Source organism: Mastigoproctus giganteus, chromosome 9, assembly GCF_048544385.1.
Source record: "Mastigoproctus giganteus isolate SK-2022 chromosome 9, ASM4854438v1, whole genome shotgun sequence".
Taxonomy (NCBI): Eukaryota; Metazoa; Arthropoda; class Arachnida; order Uropygi; family Thelyphonidae; genus Mastigoproctus; species Mastigoproctus giganteus.
This window is the reverse complement of record NC_143583.1, coordinates 154,995,708-155,016,632: the sequence shown is the minus strand read 5'-3', so window position 1 is coordinate 155,016,632 and position 20,925 is coordinate 154,995,708. Positions and strand designations below refer to the sequence as shown.

General features: G+C 38.4%; 1 protein-coding gene across 1 annotated transcript in view; it reads right to left on the bottom strand.

The window, feature by feature from the left end:
- Gyg (glycogenin 1) overlaps positions 1 to 19,489 on the bottom strand; it is a 153,231-nt gene extending 133,742 nt beyond the window's left edge. The window contains exon 1 of the mRNA XM_090381883.1: positions 19,390 to 19,489. Coding sequence (XP_090238009.1) covers positions 19,390 to 19,399 — 10 coding nt within the window. The 5' untranslated portion in view covers positions 19,400 to 19,489. The remainder of the gene's footprint in view (positions 1 to 19,389) is intronic.
- Positions 19,490 to 20,925: the final 1,436 nt, after the last annotated feature.

Genomic DNA, 20,925 nt, shown 5'->3' with positions numbered 1-20,925 from the left:
TTATTCAGGGAGGAGAATGAAACCCTGGCAGTGAGCTAGATGATTTTGTAATAACAGAGAGGAAAGTGGAGGAGAAATTGTTGAAAATAAAGATAAAAAAGGCACCTGGGGCAGATGGGATCTATCCAGTTATATTAAAGGAGGCAGCAGAGGAAGTAAGCAAACCCTTAGCCATAATTATGAGAGCTTCCTTGGACTCAGGGGAGGTACCCATAGACTGGAGATGTGCAAATATGACCCCAATTCACAAAGGAGGATCAAAGGCTGACACAAGTAATTATAGACCTGTATATTTAACTTCTGTTCCAGGAAAATTAATGGAGGCACTGGTTAAAGAAACACTGCAGGATCATCTAGACAAGACTTCATTTATAGCTCGGACACAGCATGGTTTTGTTAGATGGAAAGTATTGCCTGACCTATTTTAATTGGATACTATATGTTGTCACAAAGGAACTGGATGCAGGGAATAACTTTGATATCTTTTTTTTTTTTTTGGCAGTTGTTGGCACAGCGGCTTCTATGGCCATAATGCACCTCCCAAGGTTTTTGCAGTACTTTGATCCAAGCCCGAGGCGGGATTTGAACCCACGATCTTTGGGTTGCCAGGCAGGCACTTGACCCACCTGGCTAGCCCGGTCGGCACTTTGACATCATACATTTGGATCTTAGAAAGGCTTTTGATACTGTTGCGCATGGACGACTGCTGAAAAAATTGGAGCAGTGTGGCATTGGAGGCAACTTGCTGCTATGGATAAAGGGATGGTCAAGTGGGAGAAGACAGAGTGGTAATCAATGGACACTGCTCATTGTGGACTAATGTTATTAGTGGAGTCTCTCAGGGTTCAGTGTTGGGTCCGTTGTTATTTTCTGTATTTATAAATGATACTGATGATGGTATGTCAAGCTTAATGGCCAAGTTTGCAGACGACACAAAGGTTGGCAGGGTTGTTAAGGACACTAATGACAGTATGCTGCTGCAAAAGGATCTAGAAAAGTTGAGCAGATGGTCTGAGAGGTGGCAAATGAAGTTTAACATTGACAAATGAAAAGTACTACATATGGGAAGCTGTAACCCCAGAGTAACGTATCAACTCTGTGGTACTACCCCGACAGTGGTAGAGAAAGAAAAGGACCTGGGGGTAATTGTGCAGGCAGATATGAAGTTTTCTGAGAATTGCAGACAGTCTACAAGAGTAGCTCATGATGTCTTGTCAATGATATACAGAAATTTTTCTAGCAGGTATAAGGAGGTGATTATCCCCTTGTATAAGACAATGGTCAGGCCACACCTTGAGTACTGTATACAGGTCTGGAGGCCTCATTTTAAGAAGGATGTAGAGCTGCTGGAACGAGTACAGAGAAGGGCAACTAGATTGGTGAATGGGACAAAGGGGTGCTCTTATGAAGAAAGGCTTAAGTTTTGCAAATCACGGTATCTTGAGACTAGGCACCTGCGAGGTGATCTGATTGAGGTGTATAATGCTTTGAATGGTTTGAGCATGCTCAATGCTGATGGGATTCTTCCTCTCGTTCAGAATAATCACCTGAGAAGGCATAAATTCAAATTGAGGAAAGTCAGATGTAGGATAGGTGTGCGGAAGTTTGTCTTTAGCCAATGGGTAGTTGGCTGGTGAAACAGACTTCCATTCATTGTTGTGGAAGTTGATAGCCTAAATAAATTTAAGGCTGAGCTGGACATGTATTTGGAACGAACGGAGAGGTGAAATGGGAGCGCTTTTTTTTTTTTGGCTGATACTGCATAAGCTTGCTTTCTTGCATCATATGCCTCTACTAATGCTAATGCTAATTTTAATCCCATCAGCATTGAGCTTGATCAACCCATTCAAGGCCTTACACACCTAAATCAGATCACCTCGCAGGTGCCTAGTCTCCAGCCACTGCAATTTGCAGAACTTAAGCCTCTCTTGGTAAGAGGATCCCTTCTTTCCCCTCACCAATCTTGTTGCCGTTCTCTATACATGCTCAAACAAATCTACATCCTTTCTAAAATGAGGCCTGCAGACCTGTACGCAGTACTCAAGGCATGGCCTGACCATTGCCTTATACAGAGGGAGAATCACCTCCTTTTCCTTGCTAGCAAAATTCCATGAACTGCTTTGGTAGCCTGTCTGCATTGCTCAAAAAACTTCATATCTCACTGCACAATCACTCTCAGGTCTTCTTTCATTTTCTACCACATTAAATGTAGTACCACACAGTTGGTACGTTTCTCTGGGGTTACTTCTACCCATATGCAGTACTTTGTATTTGTCAATGTGAAACTTCAGTTGCCACTTCTCAGCCAATCTTCCCAAATTTTCTAGATCCTGTTGTAGTAGCACACTACCGTTACTGTCATTAACAACCCTGCCAACCTTTGTATCATCTGCAAACTTCGACACTAAGCCTAATATACTTTCATCAAATTGGGAGTCTGCTGATGAGGCTAGTAGGGGCCAGACATGTTCAAAGCCGCTAAGTGGATTTTTCTTATTTATTGATTTGAAATTATTGTTTTTCTAAAACTTTTGATTTAAATTTAGTAGTACAGCATTATTTTGTGATTTTCTGATTAATTTGGAGTATTTATTCTTTACTCGGCCTTGCAATTGCATAAAAGTATTAGTAAGGGTATCCACGTGTTACAAGTCGCAACTCCGCTGAACGAGAAGTTTTTTTAGCCATATTTAGCCGCTTATTGAATATTTTTTACATCAAATTATTTTTGTAAATAGATTATAGACCTAGTAAGGATCGTTAGTTTATTCTGAATTGAGACAGCGAGATTTGAAATTTAATTAATACTTAGGTGTCCATAGATTTACCGTTCGTAACTTTCCGCCTTTGTCTTTGTCATACGATCGTTATATACCGAACCTAGATAGCGTTAGTATAGTATAGGTTATAATATTTTCAGTGATCGGTAAAATCTATTAAACTTGTTGAACTTCGTTGGCATTTAAATTGTACTTTTAACTAAATACATATACCGACTTAGATTACAAACGTAACATAATTAATACATAACTGATACGGAAGTTATATAAAGGGAACTCTGAGATAATTAATACTTGACACTAAAAAATATATATCCCGTTATAACTGTGTTGGGAGATAAGTTAGGATTATAAACTGAAATTGAAATTTTATTTAAATTAAAAGAAATCGTGACTCACACCAGAGCAGCAAAACAAAAGGCTCAAGCTAATGGAAGTGCTTTGGCTCAGAGAAGAACTGAGGGGGGCAGTTGCCTTCTGAATCACAGCCTTCTAAAATGCACAGCTTGCATGATGTTTGTGGAGCATTCAGGTACGGGACATGATATTGCCATGGGGGATGTCTTTGTGTGTGCACGATGCAAGGAGTGTATCGAAATCAGGCAACAACTCAGCGTTCTTATGGGCCTATATGAGAGCTTGAAGGACAGGGTGGATGTCCTCGAAGAAACTAATTTGAGGAGCCCATCAAGATCTCAGCTGCCCACATCAACGCCAGAGCTTGCACTTGGTCGTCGCGCAACACAGCGGCAACCCCCAAGGCAGAATGCGCAGGTCCCAAAAGGAACTAGTAGTTGTTGGTGACTCTATTGTCAGGGAAACGGGGAATATGCTTTGTAAAAAGGATAGGTGGAACAGGACCAGGGTATGTCTGCCAGGGGCAAAGGTTGATGACGTTGTAGAGCAGATATCATCTTTTAAGGGCACAAAAGGTGATATAGTTGTACACGTTGGCACTAATGATATCAAGAGTAGGAGACCGGCAGAATTGCTTAACAAGTACAGGTCACTGTTGAAAAAAAGCCGTGAAATAGGGTTGAATTTGAAAGTGTCTGCAATTCTGGCCAGACACGATAGGAGGGAGTATATGATGAGATCCTTGTCGATCAATTTGGCCCTGGAAAGATTGTGCAAGGCTCAAGGGGTAGAATTTTTTCAGCCTGGACTGTACTTGTTAACAGGAGAGATTGCTTCTACAGGGATGGGATACACTTAAATAGAAAGGGTGCAAGAATATTTGCTGATGCTATCGAGGCAGTGTTAGGTGGGTCGGAAAGCTGCTAGCTTGGGGGGAGACAAAGACGAATAGATTAACAGTAGCCACTGGCAGAGGTGAAAGAGATTCTTGCACTGCTTCTATTGGAATAAGCAGAAGCCTGAAAAACAAGATGCAGGATATTTCAGAGACTGCTGGGAGTCATTGCAGTACAAGTAAACACATGGGTTAGGGTAGCTAAGAATAGAAATAGGTGCATGTATACTTGCGTGTACACCAATGCTAGGAGTTTAGTAAATAAATTTGATGAATTTGAGGTACTGCTCAAAACATCAAAGGCAGATATTGTTGGGATATCAGAGACATGGTTTCATACAGATATAAGGAATGCAGAACTGGAATTTGGGGAGTACAACGTCTACAGAAAGGATAGACTGGATAGGAAGGGAGGAGGTGTTATGCTATTAGTTAAGAAATACATAAAATCCAAGGAAGTGAAGCCAGTGGACATCGCTGGACAGTGCAGTGTCGAGTCAGTTTGGTGTGACATAAGCATTGGGAGATCAAAATTGAGAGTAGGAGTGTGCTATAGGCCTAATGACTCTGATGAGTATAATAAGAAACTGTACAGGGAAATAGAGTGGGCAAGTAAATCAGAGAGTTTTATAATGGGAGATTTTAATTTCCCAGATACTGACTGGAATTTGGGGGCTGGTCACTCACACACACTAGCAAGGCTTTTGTGGATTTATTGGATGATTGTTTTCTACACCAGCATGTTCGGGAGGCAACTAGAGGGAGGAATACTCTTGATTTGATTATCAGCAGTGATTCTTCATGCATTAAGAATCTGCAGGTAAATGAACCACTAGGTGGCAGTGATCACAGTGTGCTGAAGTGGGATTTACTCAGAGGTAACTACCATTAGGGGTAAAGGGAAGGGTTATTGCTTTCGTAAAGGCAACTATGATGGACTGAGACAGTATTTAAATTCTATACAGTGGGACCAACTGATGATGTTACCAACAGCAAATGCAAAATGGGAAGCATTCAAAGAACTTATCTTGGAAGCTACTAGGCTTTACATACCAACTAAGAAATATTGTTCAAGGTTTAGGCTTAAATGGATGTCAGATGAACTAATGAGGCATATGGCAGAGAAGAAACATGCATGGGATACATACAAATTAACACATGACACAGAAGCCTATGATAGATACAAGTTGATATGCAACCAAGTTACCAAGGAGGTTAGGCAGGCGAAGGCAGATTATGAGAAATCTTTGGCAAGGGATGCAAAGAAAAACAGCAAAGAGTTCTTTACTTATGTAAACTCTAGAAGGAAGGGGATGAATCAGATTGGTCCACTTGATATCGATGAGTCAACTGTTGATGATCCTGCTCAGGTAGCTAACAAACTAAATGAATATTTTGCATCGACATTCACACATGAGGAGTTATTTAGCGAGGGGAATGCCAGAGGTGTATTCAACTCTAGCAGTAAGCTAGAGAATCTTGTAATAACTGAGAGTAAAGTGGAGGAGAAATTGTTGAAGATACAACACAAGAAAGGCACCCGGGGTGGATGGGATCTATCCAGTTATATTAAAGGAGGCAGCAGAGGAAGTAAGCAAACCCTTAGCCATAATTATGAGAGCTTTTCCTTGGATTCGGGGGAGGTACCCACAGACTGGAGATGTGCAAATGTGACCCCAATTCACAAAGGAGGATCAAAGGCTGACACAAGTAATTATAGACCTGTGAGTTTAACTTCTGTTCCAGGAAAATTAATGGAGGCACTAGTTAAAGAAGCACTGCAGGATCATTTAGACAAGACTTCAGTTATAGCTCGGACACAGCATGGTTTTGTTAAGGGGAAGTCTTGCCTGACCAATTTGATTGGATACTATGATGCAGTCACAAAGGAACTGGATACAGGGAATAACTTTGATATTATATACTTGGATCTTAGAAAGGCTTTTGATACTGTTGCAAATGGACGACTGCTGCACATAGTTGGAGCAATGTGACATTGGAGGCAAATTGCTGCTGTGGATAAAGGGGTGGCTGAGGGGGAGAAGACAGAGAGTGGTAATCAATGGACACTGCTCGTCGTGGACTAATGTTATTAGTGGAGTCCCTCAGGGCTCAGTGTTGGGTCCATTATTGTTTTCTGTATTTATAAATGATGTTGATGATGGTACATCACGCTTAATGTTGAAGTTTGCAGACGATGCAAAGGTAGGCAGGGTTGTCAAGGACACTACTGACACTATGCTGCTGCAACAGGATCTGGAAAGGTTGAGCAGATGGGCTGAGAGGTGGCAAATGAAGTTTAACATTGACAAATGTAAAGTACTACACATGGGAAACAGCAACCCCAGAGCAACGTTATCAACTCTGTGGTACTACACTGACAGCGGTAGAGAATGAAAGGGACCTGGGGGTGGTTATGCAGGCAGATATGAAGTTCTCTGAGCATTGCAGACGGGCTGTAAGAGTAGCTCATGGTGTATTGTCACTGATATATAGGAATTTTTCTAGCAGGGATAAGGAGGTGATTATTCCCTTGTATAAGACAATGGTCAGGCCACACCTAGAGTACTGTATACAGGTCTGGAGGCCTCATTTCAAGAAGGATGTAGAGCTGCTGGAACGAGTACAAAGAAGGGCAACAAGATTAGTGAATGGAACAAAGGGGTGCTCTTACGAAGAAAGGCTTAAGTTTAGCAAATTACAGTGTCTGGAGACTAGGCACCAGCGAGGTGATCTGATAGAGGTGTATAAAGCCTTGAATGGTTTGAGCATGCTCAATGCTGATGGGATTCTTCCTTTCACTCAGAATAATCACCTGAGAGGGTATAAATTCAAATTGAGGAAAGACAGATGTAGGATAGACGTGCGTAAATTTGCCTTTAGCCAGCGGGTGGTTGGTTGGTGGAACAGACTTCCATCCTTTGTTGTGGAAGTTGACAGCCTAAATAAATTTGATGCTGAGCTGGACAGGTATTTGGAACGAACAGAGGGGTAAAATGGGAGTGGTTTTTTTTTTTTTTTTTTTTGGCTGATGCTGCATAAGCTTGCTTTCTTGCATCAAATGCCTCTACTAATGCTAATCATTGATAAATATACAAAACAACAGTGGACCCAGCACCGAACCCTGTGGGACTCCACTAATAACATTAGTCCACAAAGAGCAGCACCCACAAAGAGCATCCTTTTATCCATTGTAGCAACTTACTCTTAATACCATTCTGCTCCAATTCGTACAATAGTCTTCCATGCACAACAGTGTCAAAAGCTTTCCTGAAATCCAAGTATATGATATCAAAATTATTTTTTGCATCCAGTTCCTTTGTAATCACATCATAATATCCAATCAAATTTGCCAGAGAAGACTTTCCCTTAAGAAACTCATGCTGTGTCTGATTTACTGCTGCAGTCTTGTCTAGATGATCCTGTGATGCATCTTTAACCAGTGACACCATTATTTTACCCAGAACAGAAGTTAAACTAACTGGTCTGTAATTACTCATGTCACCCTTTGATCCCCTTTGTGAATTGGGGATACATTTGCACATCTCCAGTCCATGGGGACCTCCCCTGAGTCCAAGGATGATCTCATAATTATGGCTAAGGGTTTTCTTAGTTTCTTTGCCACCTCCTTTAATATAACTGGATAGATCCCATCCACCCCAGGTGCCTTTCTTATGTTTAACTTCAGCAATTTCTCCTGCACTTTGCTCTCAGTTATTGCAAAATCATTAAGCACCCTACTACAATTTGATAATCTTCTGGCATTTTCAATCCTTAATAACTCCTCATGCGTGAATGTAGATGCAAAATACTCATTCAGTTTGTTTGCTCTCTGAGCAGGATCATGAACAGTCAAACCATCGATATCAAGTGGACCAATCTGATTCATCCCGTTCCTTTTAGAGTTTATATAAGTAAAGAAATGCTTGCTGTTTTTCTTAGCATCCTTTGCCAAAGATTTCTCGTAATCTGCCTTCGCCTGCCTTACCTCCTTTGTGACTTGATTACAGACTAGTGTCTCTGATATTTCAACCAAATCAGCCTTTGATGTCTTCACCAGCACCTCAAACTTAATTGTGAATAGGTAAACAAACAAAGTAGCCAAGCCAAGAACACAAGAAAGTCTGTCCTATACAACAATTTTTGAAAATACTGTTTAATACAAATTAATTTTTGAAAAATATCTTTAAATTAAAATATTTAAATTAAAAATAATCATTTATTGCTTAAAAATTGTAAAACTGAAAGCGTTTCGATCTTACTGAAATGTTAAGTTTGGTGGATTTTCTTGCTTTTTGCAGCCAGCAGGAATTTAAACTGCATAGTTAATGCAATGGCCTTAATGCTCCCAGCAGAACAAACTGCCTTCACAAGTTATTCTGGTATTGCACTGCTCTTGTACAAAGTAAGATGTAAAAAATGTTAGTCTGGCATTTATTTAAAAATGAGATATCCTGGTATTGGACTGTTTTGTAAAATGTAACATGTAAAAAAGTTAAGTCTGGCATTTATATAAAAGACAAGATTATCACATGTCACTAATAACAATCACAGTATGAATGAATAATTTACCTATATGTGGTGCACTAACAAAAATACTTTTTTTTTTTTTTTTTTTTTTTTGATATTTCAAGAGCACTGGTATACTTATAACTAGTCAAGATTATTTTTTATTTTATTTTTTGTAAATTCAAATTGATTTCAAAATGCAATATAAGTTCCATTCTATTATATAGGGATTTAAAGGGAAAGAAACAAGAGAAGAAACAGTGAGACAACTGACCCAGATAAAAATTGGCAGAAGCTCTTCCTCCTCCTCATATCTAATCTAAGAATCTATTGGAAAGATTCCAAGCATTACTTAATTGCTCACACAGCATACATCTCCCCCAATGCTTGTTCTCATGTGCCAAAATTTTACATTACACCTGAATCTTGTAAAATGGGACAGCTTAAAATAAAGCTGCCAAAATAATTTGTACTTTGTTCTGTACAATTTTTGTTCCAGGTAGGGGTCAGGGGAAGAAATCTATACTATCCATATACTCTGATTTCACAAATGTGTCAGGGTAGTTGTAAATCTTTGTGTGTGTGTGTGGGGGGGGAAGAATCCCATATCAAAAGAAACTTTACTTTTTTTTTAATTAATTAATTTTTGTTTAATTAATTACTGCGATAAATAACTGCCTTCCAGCAGGTGGTGTCTGGCAATTCTGAGTAGATAACCCTGAGGGTAGGAGCATCTCATTACAAATACAGTAAATGGAAACTATTTTTCAAATGGGGAACTGATGGTATGGAATAGTAGTATTAGAGGCATGTGATGCAAGAAAGCAAGCATATAGCATCAGTTTGAGAAATCAATTCTTCAAGATTAGGCACTGGGGAAGACATGAGAAAATTGAAAAGTAAGGTCACCAGTGTTTTATTTTGATCTGGAAACTAAAGATATTAACTGTGCATGAACTGGTGAATAAATATAGGAGCATGGTGAAAAAAATGCTTCAAATTAGATTGAGATATATAGTGTCTGCAATTGTGCCAGGCACAAAAGGAATAATTATACGCTGAAAACCGTTTAACTCAAGACTTGACTCTACAAGGCATTTATTAAGGAGGGGAAATTTACATCAGCAAGGCCTGCTCTAATAATCAGAAGAAACCTTTCTTGTAGAGATAGAATACATTTGAACACCTATGCAAGCAATATTTGCTGGTGTCACTGAATGGAACTTAAGGATTTAATTAAACTGCTAGTCAGGGGAGGGGAGGAAAAATGCAGATATACATTTTATTGATGACATGGAACAAATTAACATTTGCACACACCTTCCCTTCTTTAAGGCCATAAGCCACTTTAGGGCATTATGGAACATCACTATCTTTGTGCTAGATGAGATTAATTTATTATGGCTACCTTTTTTTTGTGTGCTGTGTCCCATCGTGTTAATTTTTTTTAATTTTCACATGGCTATGCACTTGATGTTAATAGTTAAATTATATGCTGAAATGGTTAAATGTATGGAAGTGCGCAGCCCTGATGGCTCCGACTTATTGAATTCTTGTTTGGCTGGTGGTTGTTTTCCTGATTCTTGGAAGGTAGCAAATTTGAAAATATTATTAAAACATCAAGACAAACCGGCAAATATGGTTACTTCATATAGGCCTATTGCTTTACTTCCTGCTTTAAGCAAAGTACTAGAAAAATTAATCTCACTTCGTTTTCAGATTTATTATAACAATCATTCTCTTTCGGCACGTAATCAATTTGGCTTTCGGAAAGGGTACTCAACGGTGGATGCCATTAATGCCACCCTTGATTTGACAGCTGCCTCTAATAGCAAATATGTCCTTGGTCTCTTTGTAGACTTCAAGGGGGCCTTTGACACCTTATGGTGGCAAAGTGTCCTCGCGAGGTTTCGGGAGGCCGAGGTTTCCATTCCTTTATACAGGTTAATATCAAGTTATTTCTCAAACCGTAACATTGTTGTCTCCTCTGGCTTTGAAGTTGTAAAGAGACAGGTTACTCGTGGCTGCCCCCAGGGCTCTGTTCTGGGACCAATTTGTTGGTCCGTTGTTCTGGATGGGTGGCTCACTCAAAATCTACCATATACACATAAAGTTGCTTACGCCGATGATTTGGTCGTTCTCATCCTTGGTAATTCCAGGTTGGAATTGGAGGAACGTGCCAATGAGGCACTCCTTGATCTTGACTGCTGGTGCCAACTGCATAAGCTCGAGGTCTCAGTCTCAAAGACAAAGCAGATGCTGTTGAAGGGGCGGCTAGCTGTTAACAGACCACCAACCGTAAAACTTAATGATAATTCTATTAGCCTTGTAACTTCTTTCAAATATTTAGGAGTCATGCTGGATAATAAGCTCAATTTCGTCCAGCATGCGAAATACTTGCTAAAGAAAATTAAAATCCTCACTGGCAAAATACTTCATATAGCAAGATGTACTTCTGGTTTAAAATCCAGTGTGCTTCGAACATATTACAGATGCATCTTTATCCCGATTATTGTCTATGCTGCTGGTGCTTGGGGCCGTAAATGTACTACAACTATGGTTGCAAAGTATCTTATACAAGCGCAACGTTTTTTCCTTTTAGCAACATCACGTGCTTGCAGAACCATTTCTACCCCAGCCCTGTTAGTTTTAACTGGGAAATTACCAATTCAATATGAGGTTATTCAAAATTTTCTTATGTTCCATAAAAGTCGAGGTATTCTTGTCCAATTGAACCAGTATTCTAACAATTTGGATCTTACCTATAAGGAGGAATGTAAAAGGTTGACAGCACTCTTTAAAGATTCCTGGCAACAGGATTGGAATCTTAATACAAAAGGAAGAGTAACTTATAGTTTTAAACCTACAGTAGAAATTTTTACTAGGGATAACTTTCCCTGGTTTACGCCAGGTCTATATCTCACCTTTCTTCTTTCTGGGCACGGTAGCATTAATTTTAAGCTTTTTCATTTCGGTCTTGCTAACTCTCCAAACTGTTTGTGTGGTGAATTGGAAACAGTTCCACACATAATATTAGACTGTCCTTTATATGTTGATTTACGGCTTCCTTTTCAATTAATAACAAACGTGTTTGATGTTTCTGAGTTTCCTCTTTTGGTTTCCTCTTTGGAATTGTTTGGGGCTTTTTCAACTTTTGCGGATAAGGTTTTCAAACGTCGGAAAATCTTAATGTCACATAGTTCTTAGATAACATCGACACCATTAGGAATCTAACTCTTGTGTTTTAGGTATAATAATGCACAGTTTTTGTTTTGCCCTGGTTGGGGTGGAGTCTTTCTTCTTGTACTTCTGTTGTAAATGAGATGTCTTAGCTCGTAGTTAAATGTAAATATGTAACAAAGTTTTAACTCTTCTAGAACTTTTGTATTATATTGTAACTTACAGTTATTACCTGGTTTTGTTTTTGGGTTTCTGAGTCTGTTCTGTGTTTGTTTTCTAGTTTTGTATATATGTATATCTCTTCTCAGAAATTGAGATTTTGTAAATTTCAGCCCCATTCGGGCTGGTGGTTGATTCATTAAGTTAAATGGTAAATGTAATTATTTACTTAAGTGTTGTTCCAATAGTTGCTGAATTTTGTTGTAATAAGTTAATTGGTGTTATTGAATCAAATTTAACTTAACTGTAGTTGAATATACTTACTTATTTTTGCTTTCAATTGGAAGATTTTATATAACAAAATATAAATAATACTGTATTTTGTAATAGTAAGAGTTTTAAAGCAATATTTGTTGAAATGTTTTTAATTATTTGCCACTAGTGTTGAGGAAATTCTTTTTTCCTCTTCTGTTTCCTTTTCTAACCTATTTCTTCCGTTTCTTTCTTCTAACTATTTTCCTACTAAGTCCTTCCCATTTATTCTTGATGTTTTGCATCAGTATGAAGTATAGTAGTTCCTGGCTACCTCCACGTGGCTAGGGACGGGAGTCTGGGGGTAGAAGGAAATTGCTTCTGCCCCCAGACTGCGAAATGCCAGGAGCCGGCACACAACATACAACAGAACACACACTTACACACAGTAACGGGTTCAAACATTTTATTAGTTGTTCTTTCCTTGAAAAGTTTTTTTTTTTTTTTTTTTTCTGCCGGCTCAGCGATATGCTTTTAGAGTACACTGCGGTGTATAGGGGAAACCCTGGATCCCGCCTAACAAACACAAATACTTGAATACTTGTAAGTCGATAGCGAAATTATGTAAGTACTGTCTTGAAATATAAAGGAATGAGCATCCTCAAACCTCTAGGCCTAATTGCTTTGTTCCACATGGTAGCTTGGTTGGTTAGTTGTTGAGTTTTATTGGCTCATTAGCAACTAAGGCTATAATGCACCAAAACGTGATAGCACTAAGCCTAGTGTTCTGCTGACAAACCTTGCCACGCCAGACTCTGCTGCCTCGCAAACCTTCAACCGCACTGTGAAAACTCTTCCAGGTAATCAACAATGTACATTGCTCTATGAAAATCTCAAATTCAAATCTACAATTCTAGAGCTGAAGAAGATCCACCAGAATCACTACTTCCAAAAGGCCATAATGCTACAGCAATGAACAAATAATGATCTTGTTGCCTGATTCAACATCAATTGGCTCCACATACCATAATCCAGTTTTATGTGCTCAGAAACTACATTGATTGCATCAGCAATATTATGTATTAGCCATTTCATGTATCATTAATTTATTTGTTTTCTTATGAGTTGTACTTTATTCCAAACATTTCTTCTCATATAATGTAAGCACTTATAACTGTTCCATTAGTTGTCCTGGGACAAGCTTGTAATTATCAGAGCTAATAAACAGAATTTATTTATTATTTATTTGTGGAGGATAGTGATATTTCAAATGAATGGGAAGGTAAAATTATGACAAGAACTAGAAGGAATTTGGGTAGTAAACAATACAAAAATACTTAGTTACTAATAAAATGAGTGAGATGGGGACAACTAATGCTGAAACCTGGTGTCACCCAGAAATAGGGGAAAATAAGTTTCCTAATGACATGTACAATGTATATTCAGGAAGAAGAGGCAGGAGAAACAGGATTGTGTTACTTGTTAAAAGTAGTCTGTGCACACAATAAGGACATTCCTGGATTTAGACCTAATCCACGCTGACAGTGTGGATGTGTAATGTTGGGTAACAGACCACAAGACTGAAAAGGGAAAATAAGTATGTTTGTCCTCTTATGGAAGAATGGGGAACTCTCCACATGGGACAAAACTTAAATAAACTAGCTGATTGATATCTTATCAGTATGTTAGGGAAAGCACTAGGGGCAAGAATACTTGGGACTTCATCTCTGTGGTTTATAGTACAAAAATCCTTAGCTAGGAGTGATGATGAAAATTAAGGTGGATGGCAACAAATGAGGTCTCAAGTTTTAAATTTGAATAAGGGATAGGATAACCAGATGATACAATTTTCAATGTTTTGACCCATTGTCCTGAAAGTTTCTTTTCAGGATGCATAAATTTCTTGTTTTTTTCCAAAATTTTCAATACAATGGTTTACCCAACAGTTTTTATTATCTCTATTCAAAGGGATTGATTTTCAATCTTAAACCAGATGTACCAAATATGACTTTATAAAAGACTTTTGCATTTCTAATTTGGAATCTCCTCTTTTCAACCTTCTCTGGCTTAAAATTTCTCTTCCCCATTCTGTAAAATTCATCTATTGCCAATATTGTTCTCCCAACTCCACTAATCACTTGGAACTCTTTGACTTCCTTTCTTTGAAATTTGACTTTGGCGAGTGGTCCTCCGAACACCTCAGATCAAAATTTTGTTGCAGCTGCTTCTCTAATGGAGCCTTTCTCTCATGGCCATTCTCAGCCCAGTGTTGTTTGGCATTACAAGAATGCAAAATTAGATGACCAACGAGTTTCTATTCTTTTCCTGGGTTGGATTACTGTTTTAAATCTTCTGATGTCAATGTTTCTTCAGATTGTGTAAGGGAACATTTCATTGGGTTCTCCAGATTCCAGTTTGCCTACAACAAAGCTCGCAACAATTGCAAAGCAGTTATTAATCAGTTTCAATTTGATTTTGAACAGGCTAGGAGTAGAAAACTTGCTTCTTGTCCAAACAGTAGTTGAGAATTCTGGTCTCCAACCAAATCTACTGGCCACAACATTTGCCAATCTGTACTCCCAACTCAGCTAAAGATAAAGCTGACCTGCTTACACCTTCTTTCTCTTCTAACTCTTGTATTGATGATCTTGGAAAAGCCACCTCCTACCATTCCCAGTACACTCCACTCAATGCCTCCCGTGGTGTTCCATCAAAAGAATTTTGATGCCAAGAAAGCTCCAGGTCCTCACAGTATTTCTTCACTTATTTACAAAACCTGTGCTCCTGAGCTTACTTCTGTTTTGTGTCGCTTTTTCACACGGTGTTGATCCACTGGTGATATACTGGCTTATATTATTCGTCTAGGGACAAATTTTGATGAAACTCAAACATTTTCAGGGCTTTGAGCATGTTTGGCAGATCTTTTAAATAAACTTCCACCTGATGGAAACTTATTTAGAACTGACTATTCTCTGTAATTGGGTATCTGTCTTTCTCTCTGACCACTCATTGTGGGTGATGACAGCTATCTTCCAACTTCTCTACTAATGCTAGTGTTCCCAAAGGTTCAGTTCTTTATCCTACTCTTTTCCTCTTACATATTAATGACCTTCCATTGACTGAAAACCCAATCCATAGTTTTGCTGATGATAATACATTGCATTTCACCTTCCAGTTTGAGGAACCTTGTCCTGCAAAAACTGTTTCAACTTTTCGAATATCACCTACTAATTCCTTAAATGCCGATCTCCAGGTAATTCTCCAATGGAGTAAAGATAAATTACTTAATTTAATTACAATCTTTCTAAAACTCAGTTCTGTCTTATATCTCGCAAAAAAAAAACAAACAATTCTTCTATTCCTATGATTACCTTTGATGACACTCAGATTTCTAGAAAAGATAACATATTTCTAATAGGGATTACCCCCACTTCTAATCTCTCTTGGCCTAATCATATCACTAATATTGCTTCCTCTGCATCCAAAAAACTGGGATTTTTCTTTCACTCAGTTACTTTTCTTCTAAACAGCTACTCGAGCTGTACAAATCTCAAATCCAACCTACCATGGGTTATGGAGGTACCTTCCAATTTCTGCTTCATGCCTTTTTTATGGATACTTCCATGGGCACTGTTCTTCTGAACTGGCTTCTATAATTGCCACTCTCTCTCTCTCTCTTCCAAACACATGCTGCAACCAGTCACCATCCTTTTACAGCACAACTTCAAACTTACAGAACCAACTTTTTTCTTCTTCATTTATTCCTTCCACTTCATTCTTTTTTGGGGGAAACAACCTACCTTCAAACATATTTCCTGAAAATCACAATCTACAGAAATTCAAGTCTACAAGTATCTTTTATTTTTTCACCCTCCAACCCATGCATAGTATTAAGTACTATAGATTCTAACACCTTTTGTGTTTTTTTTTTTTTTATTAATAAAAAACCTAAAGTTTTGCAGAGTACTTTATGCCCCCAGATACTTTCATTAAGGGAGGGGGCAGTGGTGTAATGAGAAATCCCATGGACCCAGTATTTAGATGTTCTCCCCAATACAGACTATTTAAATCCAGACCCTGGTGGATATTTTAGAGGTCCTAAAAATAAGTTCACAGGGTGTCCTGCCTAGAGTAATTGCAGTTCCAGACCTCTGCCTTGAAGCCACTGGAGCATTTGTACCAGTGCACATTGGTATATCTAGCTTTGTGTCTCCCTGAACAGTTTCATAAATATCATAGAAAACAAAACACCTAAAAAAAAAAAAAAAAAATGCTTGACGTCAAGCAACTGTTATGATAAAATATAGTATGTTCTGTTTAAAAGGTATAAATGTAATTTTTTTTTTCTGCTCGATTTTATGAGAAAGGTTACTAGATTTTCTGCTATTCCATTGGATAGGGAAAGGGCAAACAGAACTAAAATACAGTAATACCCCGAAGTTACGCGATAGGTGGGTCCGACGAAAATCGCTTAAGTCGAATTCGCGTAAGTCGGGGTACAACTTTGCATATAAATTTTGTTTAATTGGGACCAAGGACTAACAAAAAACTAGTTTAGAAGAAAAATATTAATAAAATTGCAGTTCTTTATACATATTAATACAAAATATGTATTAAAAAATAAATGACTTACGTAAAAAAAGTTATTTCGATGTCGATGGCTTCATAAAATCTAACAAATTCGTCTGACAACACAGCGCCTTCTTTTTTTCACGCAGAATTTCTTCGTAGCAAGCTAATAATTTTTTTATTTCTTGCTTTGTAGCTATAACGCGTTCTTCGTTGGAGTCTATGTTTTCTAAAATTTTTAAGCCCTTTACAATTGAGCCCTTTTCAATTTTCAACCTGTCAAGTTTGCAGTTGTCATGTGCTTTTCGCCGTTGCTTCATTTAGGCCTGTAGCACGTGCAATATCACATACTCGCTTTGAGCGAAATGGTCTTTCATTTCGCTCAAAGCGTTTCACAATTTCACATTTTTTCTCTATCGACAGAGGCGGACTGGCCATAAGCCTTACCGGGGAAACCCCGGAGGCCGGTGTGATTTTGGCCATAAACCATAGTATGAGGATACTACAAATTTTCCCGGGTAAGAATTTTTGACCCAGTCCGCCTCTGTTTATCAATAATTGCTTTTCTTTTTCTCTCTGAATCTTCAGTGTCTTAACCAGTACGCTTCCTTTTCACACCTTTTAAGTATTTTACTCATTTTTAGGGAATAAAGCACAATTACAAAACGAGAAGGCACGCTTGATACGCATAAACAAAGCTGCGCGCAGGTAGCAACTGAATAAACAACACCATAAAGGCAGAGATACACTATTAACACCTCACATTTCTAGGGGTTACTACCATAAAACAATAACAATCCAGTTGCGTTTCTGCTAGTGGAATCTGTTATAAATTGGTAGTAAACTCGATCTAATTGCATACCGATAGCTGGAATTGTGTTGGTTTTTACGTTATTATGGTGAAATGTGTTTCCCCTTCACTGATATAAAAACATTAATACATTTTCTGAATTTTCTCTTCATTCCTATCGTGTTGCGTACGGTTGGGGTGATTCTGCGTTCGACTGCCATTTCTTGCAAACACAAAGGCGAATCGTGCATAAGCCAATTCGCTTCGTGTTATATTATAAGATATCGTTACCGTATTTATAAATAGTGTATGATCGAATTCGTGTAGTGTAAACACGTGTTATACGAGGCCTGACTGTATACGGCTCGACCGACGCGATCCATTTCTCTCGTGAAAACGATGTAATTTCCGACAAAAGTTGAGCACGAATTCGAACGCACACATATAAATACGAGAGTTGGAATACAAATTCTTGTATATGTGTGCAGCTCATGCACAGTCAAGTTGAATTTTGTTCATCTTTCGCTCTCATTCTCCGCCGTCGCACCGTATATCGATAACATATGAAAAACGACCTTGAAGATAGTGGGCGGCAGTGCTGCCAAACGAAAAAATCAAAACCGCGTAACTCCGAGTTCGCGTAAGTCGGGGTATTACTGTAAAAAAAAAAAAACAACAACAACAAAACACTGATCCTTCTCACATTGTATTTATAATGGTAATAATTCTCCAGGCAAAATTGACTAATTTAACCTGCTGAATTCCACTCCCCCTCAAAAACACCTATGTGTAAATGTTTGATATGGGCAATATACTAGGTGGTAGATGACTCTCTCATCAGCCGGTGCAGTACCATCACTTTGCTTATTGGAGGCTTGAAGTGGCGAAACCCATGTTTAATCTCCAGAGCAAAGTTTCCGGCATCCTCTCCATCCACAGTACTAAGTACTATAGGTTTTGATACCTTTCATGTTTAGGGGTTTCATAAAAAAAAAAAAAAAAATATATATATATATATATATATATATATACACACACACACACACATATACACTCTCAAGGAAGAATTACTATGTTATTTAATTGAGTGATGTATCATCACGATTTTCGGTATTGGTGGAACATTCTTCTCTTGTCCTACAAAGTCACCTTTTTATTTGGGGTCAGCAATATGCTCACAGACCTAGTACATGCCCCCCCACACACACACACGGGATGATACACCAGTTTTAACTAATTGATAAAAACGAGGTTAAATCTTCAACTCGATAAAGGAATACCCGTTTTCACTTTGCCAGACACTGAAGTTATTTTGTCGGTAATTACAAGTGTCGCGCGGCAGCGAGAAAAGTTTACTACTTCCAACAAGCACTTGACATCTACCCAACTGAGGAAGCCCAAACACGAAGGATGCTACTGCCTCCTGCTCTCGTGGGTAGCACAGTTGGTAGAATCGCCGTCCTCCCCACGCCGGATGGAAAAGACCCGAATTCGAGTTCCATCAATGACGGAAGGAATGTTTTGAGTCTTTTTCACAACGTGGCTGAGTGAGTCGGTCTCAGTAGGAAACTCGGTTTTTCTCCCAGTAACAGAAAATCGACCACAGAATACACAGACAGTATATACGGGGCAATATGGCCTTAGTTGCTGATGCTCCTAAAACAGCCTTCTCAGCAATACGCGATCGCAGAATGCATTTTTCTATCAGCTTATTTCAAATTATGCGTATTATGTATACCTTAAATACTCCTACGATACAAATTCGAAAAATATCTTGAAGAAAACGGAACTAATCCGGCAAGTATTATTATAAGGATGAATAAGGTATTAGAAATTTTTAAAAAACAGAATTAAGAGCAATCATCATTAAAATAATAATAGCAATAATTAAAACTTACTGCTTCCCATTTTAACACTTTTTTCCCACTACTTCGATTCAAATGACACAGCTACTGCGCTGAAAAAGAGCGAAACCAACGAACACACACGGAATGAAAATGTAAGCAGACAGCTAAGTTTATTTCGGAGCAGTGATGTCAGCTCCACTGGAAGAAATGTAACACACACACACAAAAAAAATAATAATAATAAAATTATAAAGCAGCCTAAATCCGCCGGCAATATAAGTGGTTTTATACACATATGGACAAAAATTGGTTTATCTACACACGGAAACTAGAACGACTGCAAGACTTTCGACGTTGCAGTTGTTCCAAAGCTACAACTTCTATTAGAATAAGTAGCAACCTGGAGCGAGGGGTGTTAGGGTTTAAGGGACGGATGCAGTCATCGTGAAATAGGTGGATATATGGGATGTGTTAGGGTAACTAGAAATAAGAATAGGTGCATGTATACGAATGCTAGAAGTATAGTAAATAAATTTTATGAATTTGAAGTGTTGGTCAATACATCAAAGGCGGATATTGTTGGGATAGCAGAGACGTGGTGTCACCCAGATATAAGGAAAGCATAGTTGGAATTTGGGGAGTACAATGTGTACAGAAAGGATAGACAGGATAGAAAGGGAGGAGCTGTTATGCTGTTAATTAAGAAAAACATAAAATCAAAAGAAGTGCACCCAGTTGATATAGATGAACAGTGCACTGTTGAGTCGGTTTGTGTGACATAACCACTGCGAAAGCAAAAATAAGAATAGGAGTGTGTTATAGGCCTAATGACTCGAATGAGTACAATGTACAATTGTACAGAGGAAATAGCGTGGGCTAGTAAATCAGAATGTCTTATAATGGGGGATTTTAACTTCCCAGATATTGACTGGAACTTGTGGGTTGGTCACTCACACACTAGTCAGACTTTTGTGGATTTATTGGATGATTGTTTTCTGCAGCAGCATGTTCGAGAGGCAACCAGAGAGAGTAATACTCTTGATCTGGTTATCAGAAGTGATCATTCGTGTATTAAGAATTTGCAGATAAAGGAACCACTGGGTGGCAGTGATCACAATGTACTGATGTGGGATTTACTTAAAGATTTAATTACCATCAGGGGTAAAGGAAAGGGTTTTTGCTTCCGTAAAGGCGAGTACAGTGGTCTCAGACAGTTTTAAATTCTGTACAGTGGGTTCAACTGACGATGTTACTAACAGTAAATTCTAAGTGGGAAGCATTCAAGGAATTAATCGTGGATGCTACTAAAAGATTCATACCTATTAAGAAATAATGTTCCAGGTTTAGGCCTAAATGGTTATCAAATGAACTAATGAGACTCTTAACAGAGAAGAAAAATGCATGGGACGCATATAAATTATCAAGCGACTCAGAATCCTATGGCAGATATAAGCTAGTCTGTAATCAGGTCACAAAGGTGGTTAGGCAGGCGAAGGCAGATTACGAGAAATCCTTGGCAAAAAATACTAAGAAAAACAGCAAGGATTTTTTTACTTATATAAACTCTAAAAGGAAGGGAATGAATCT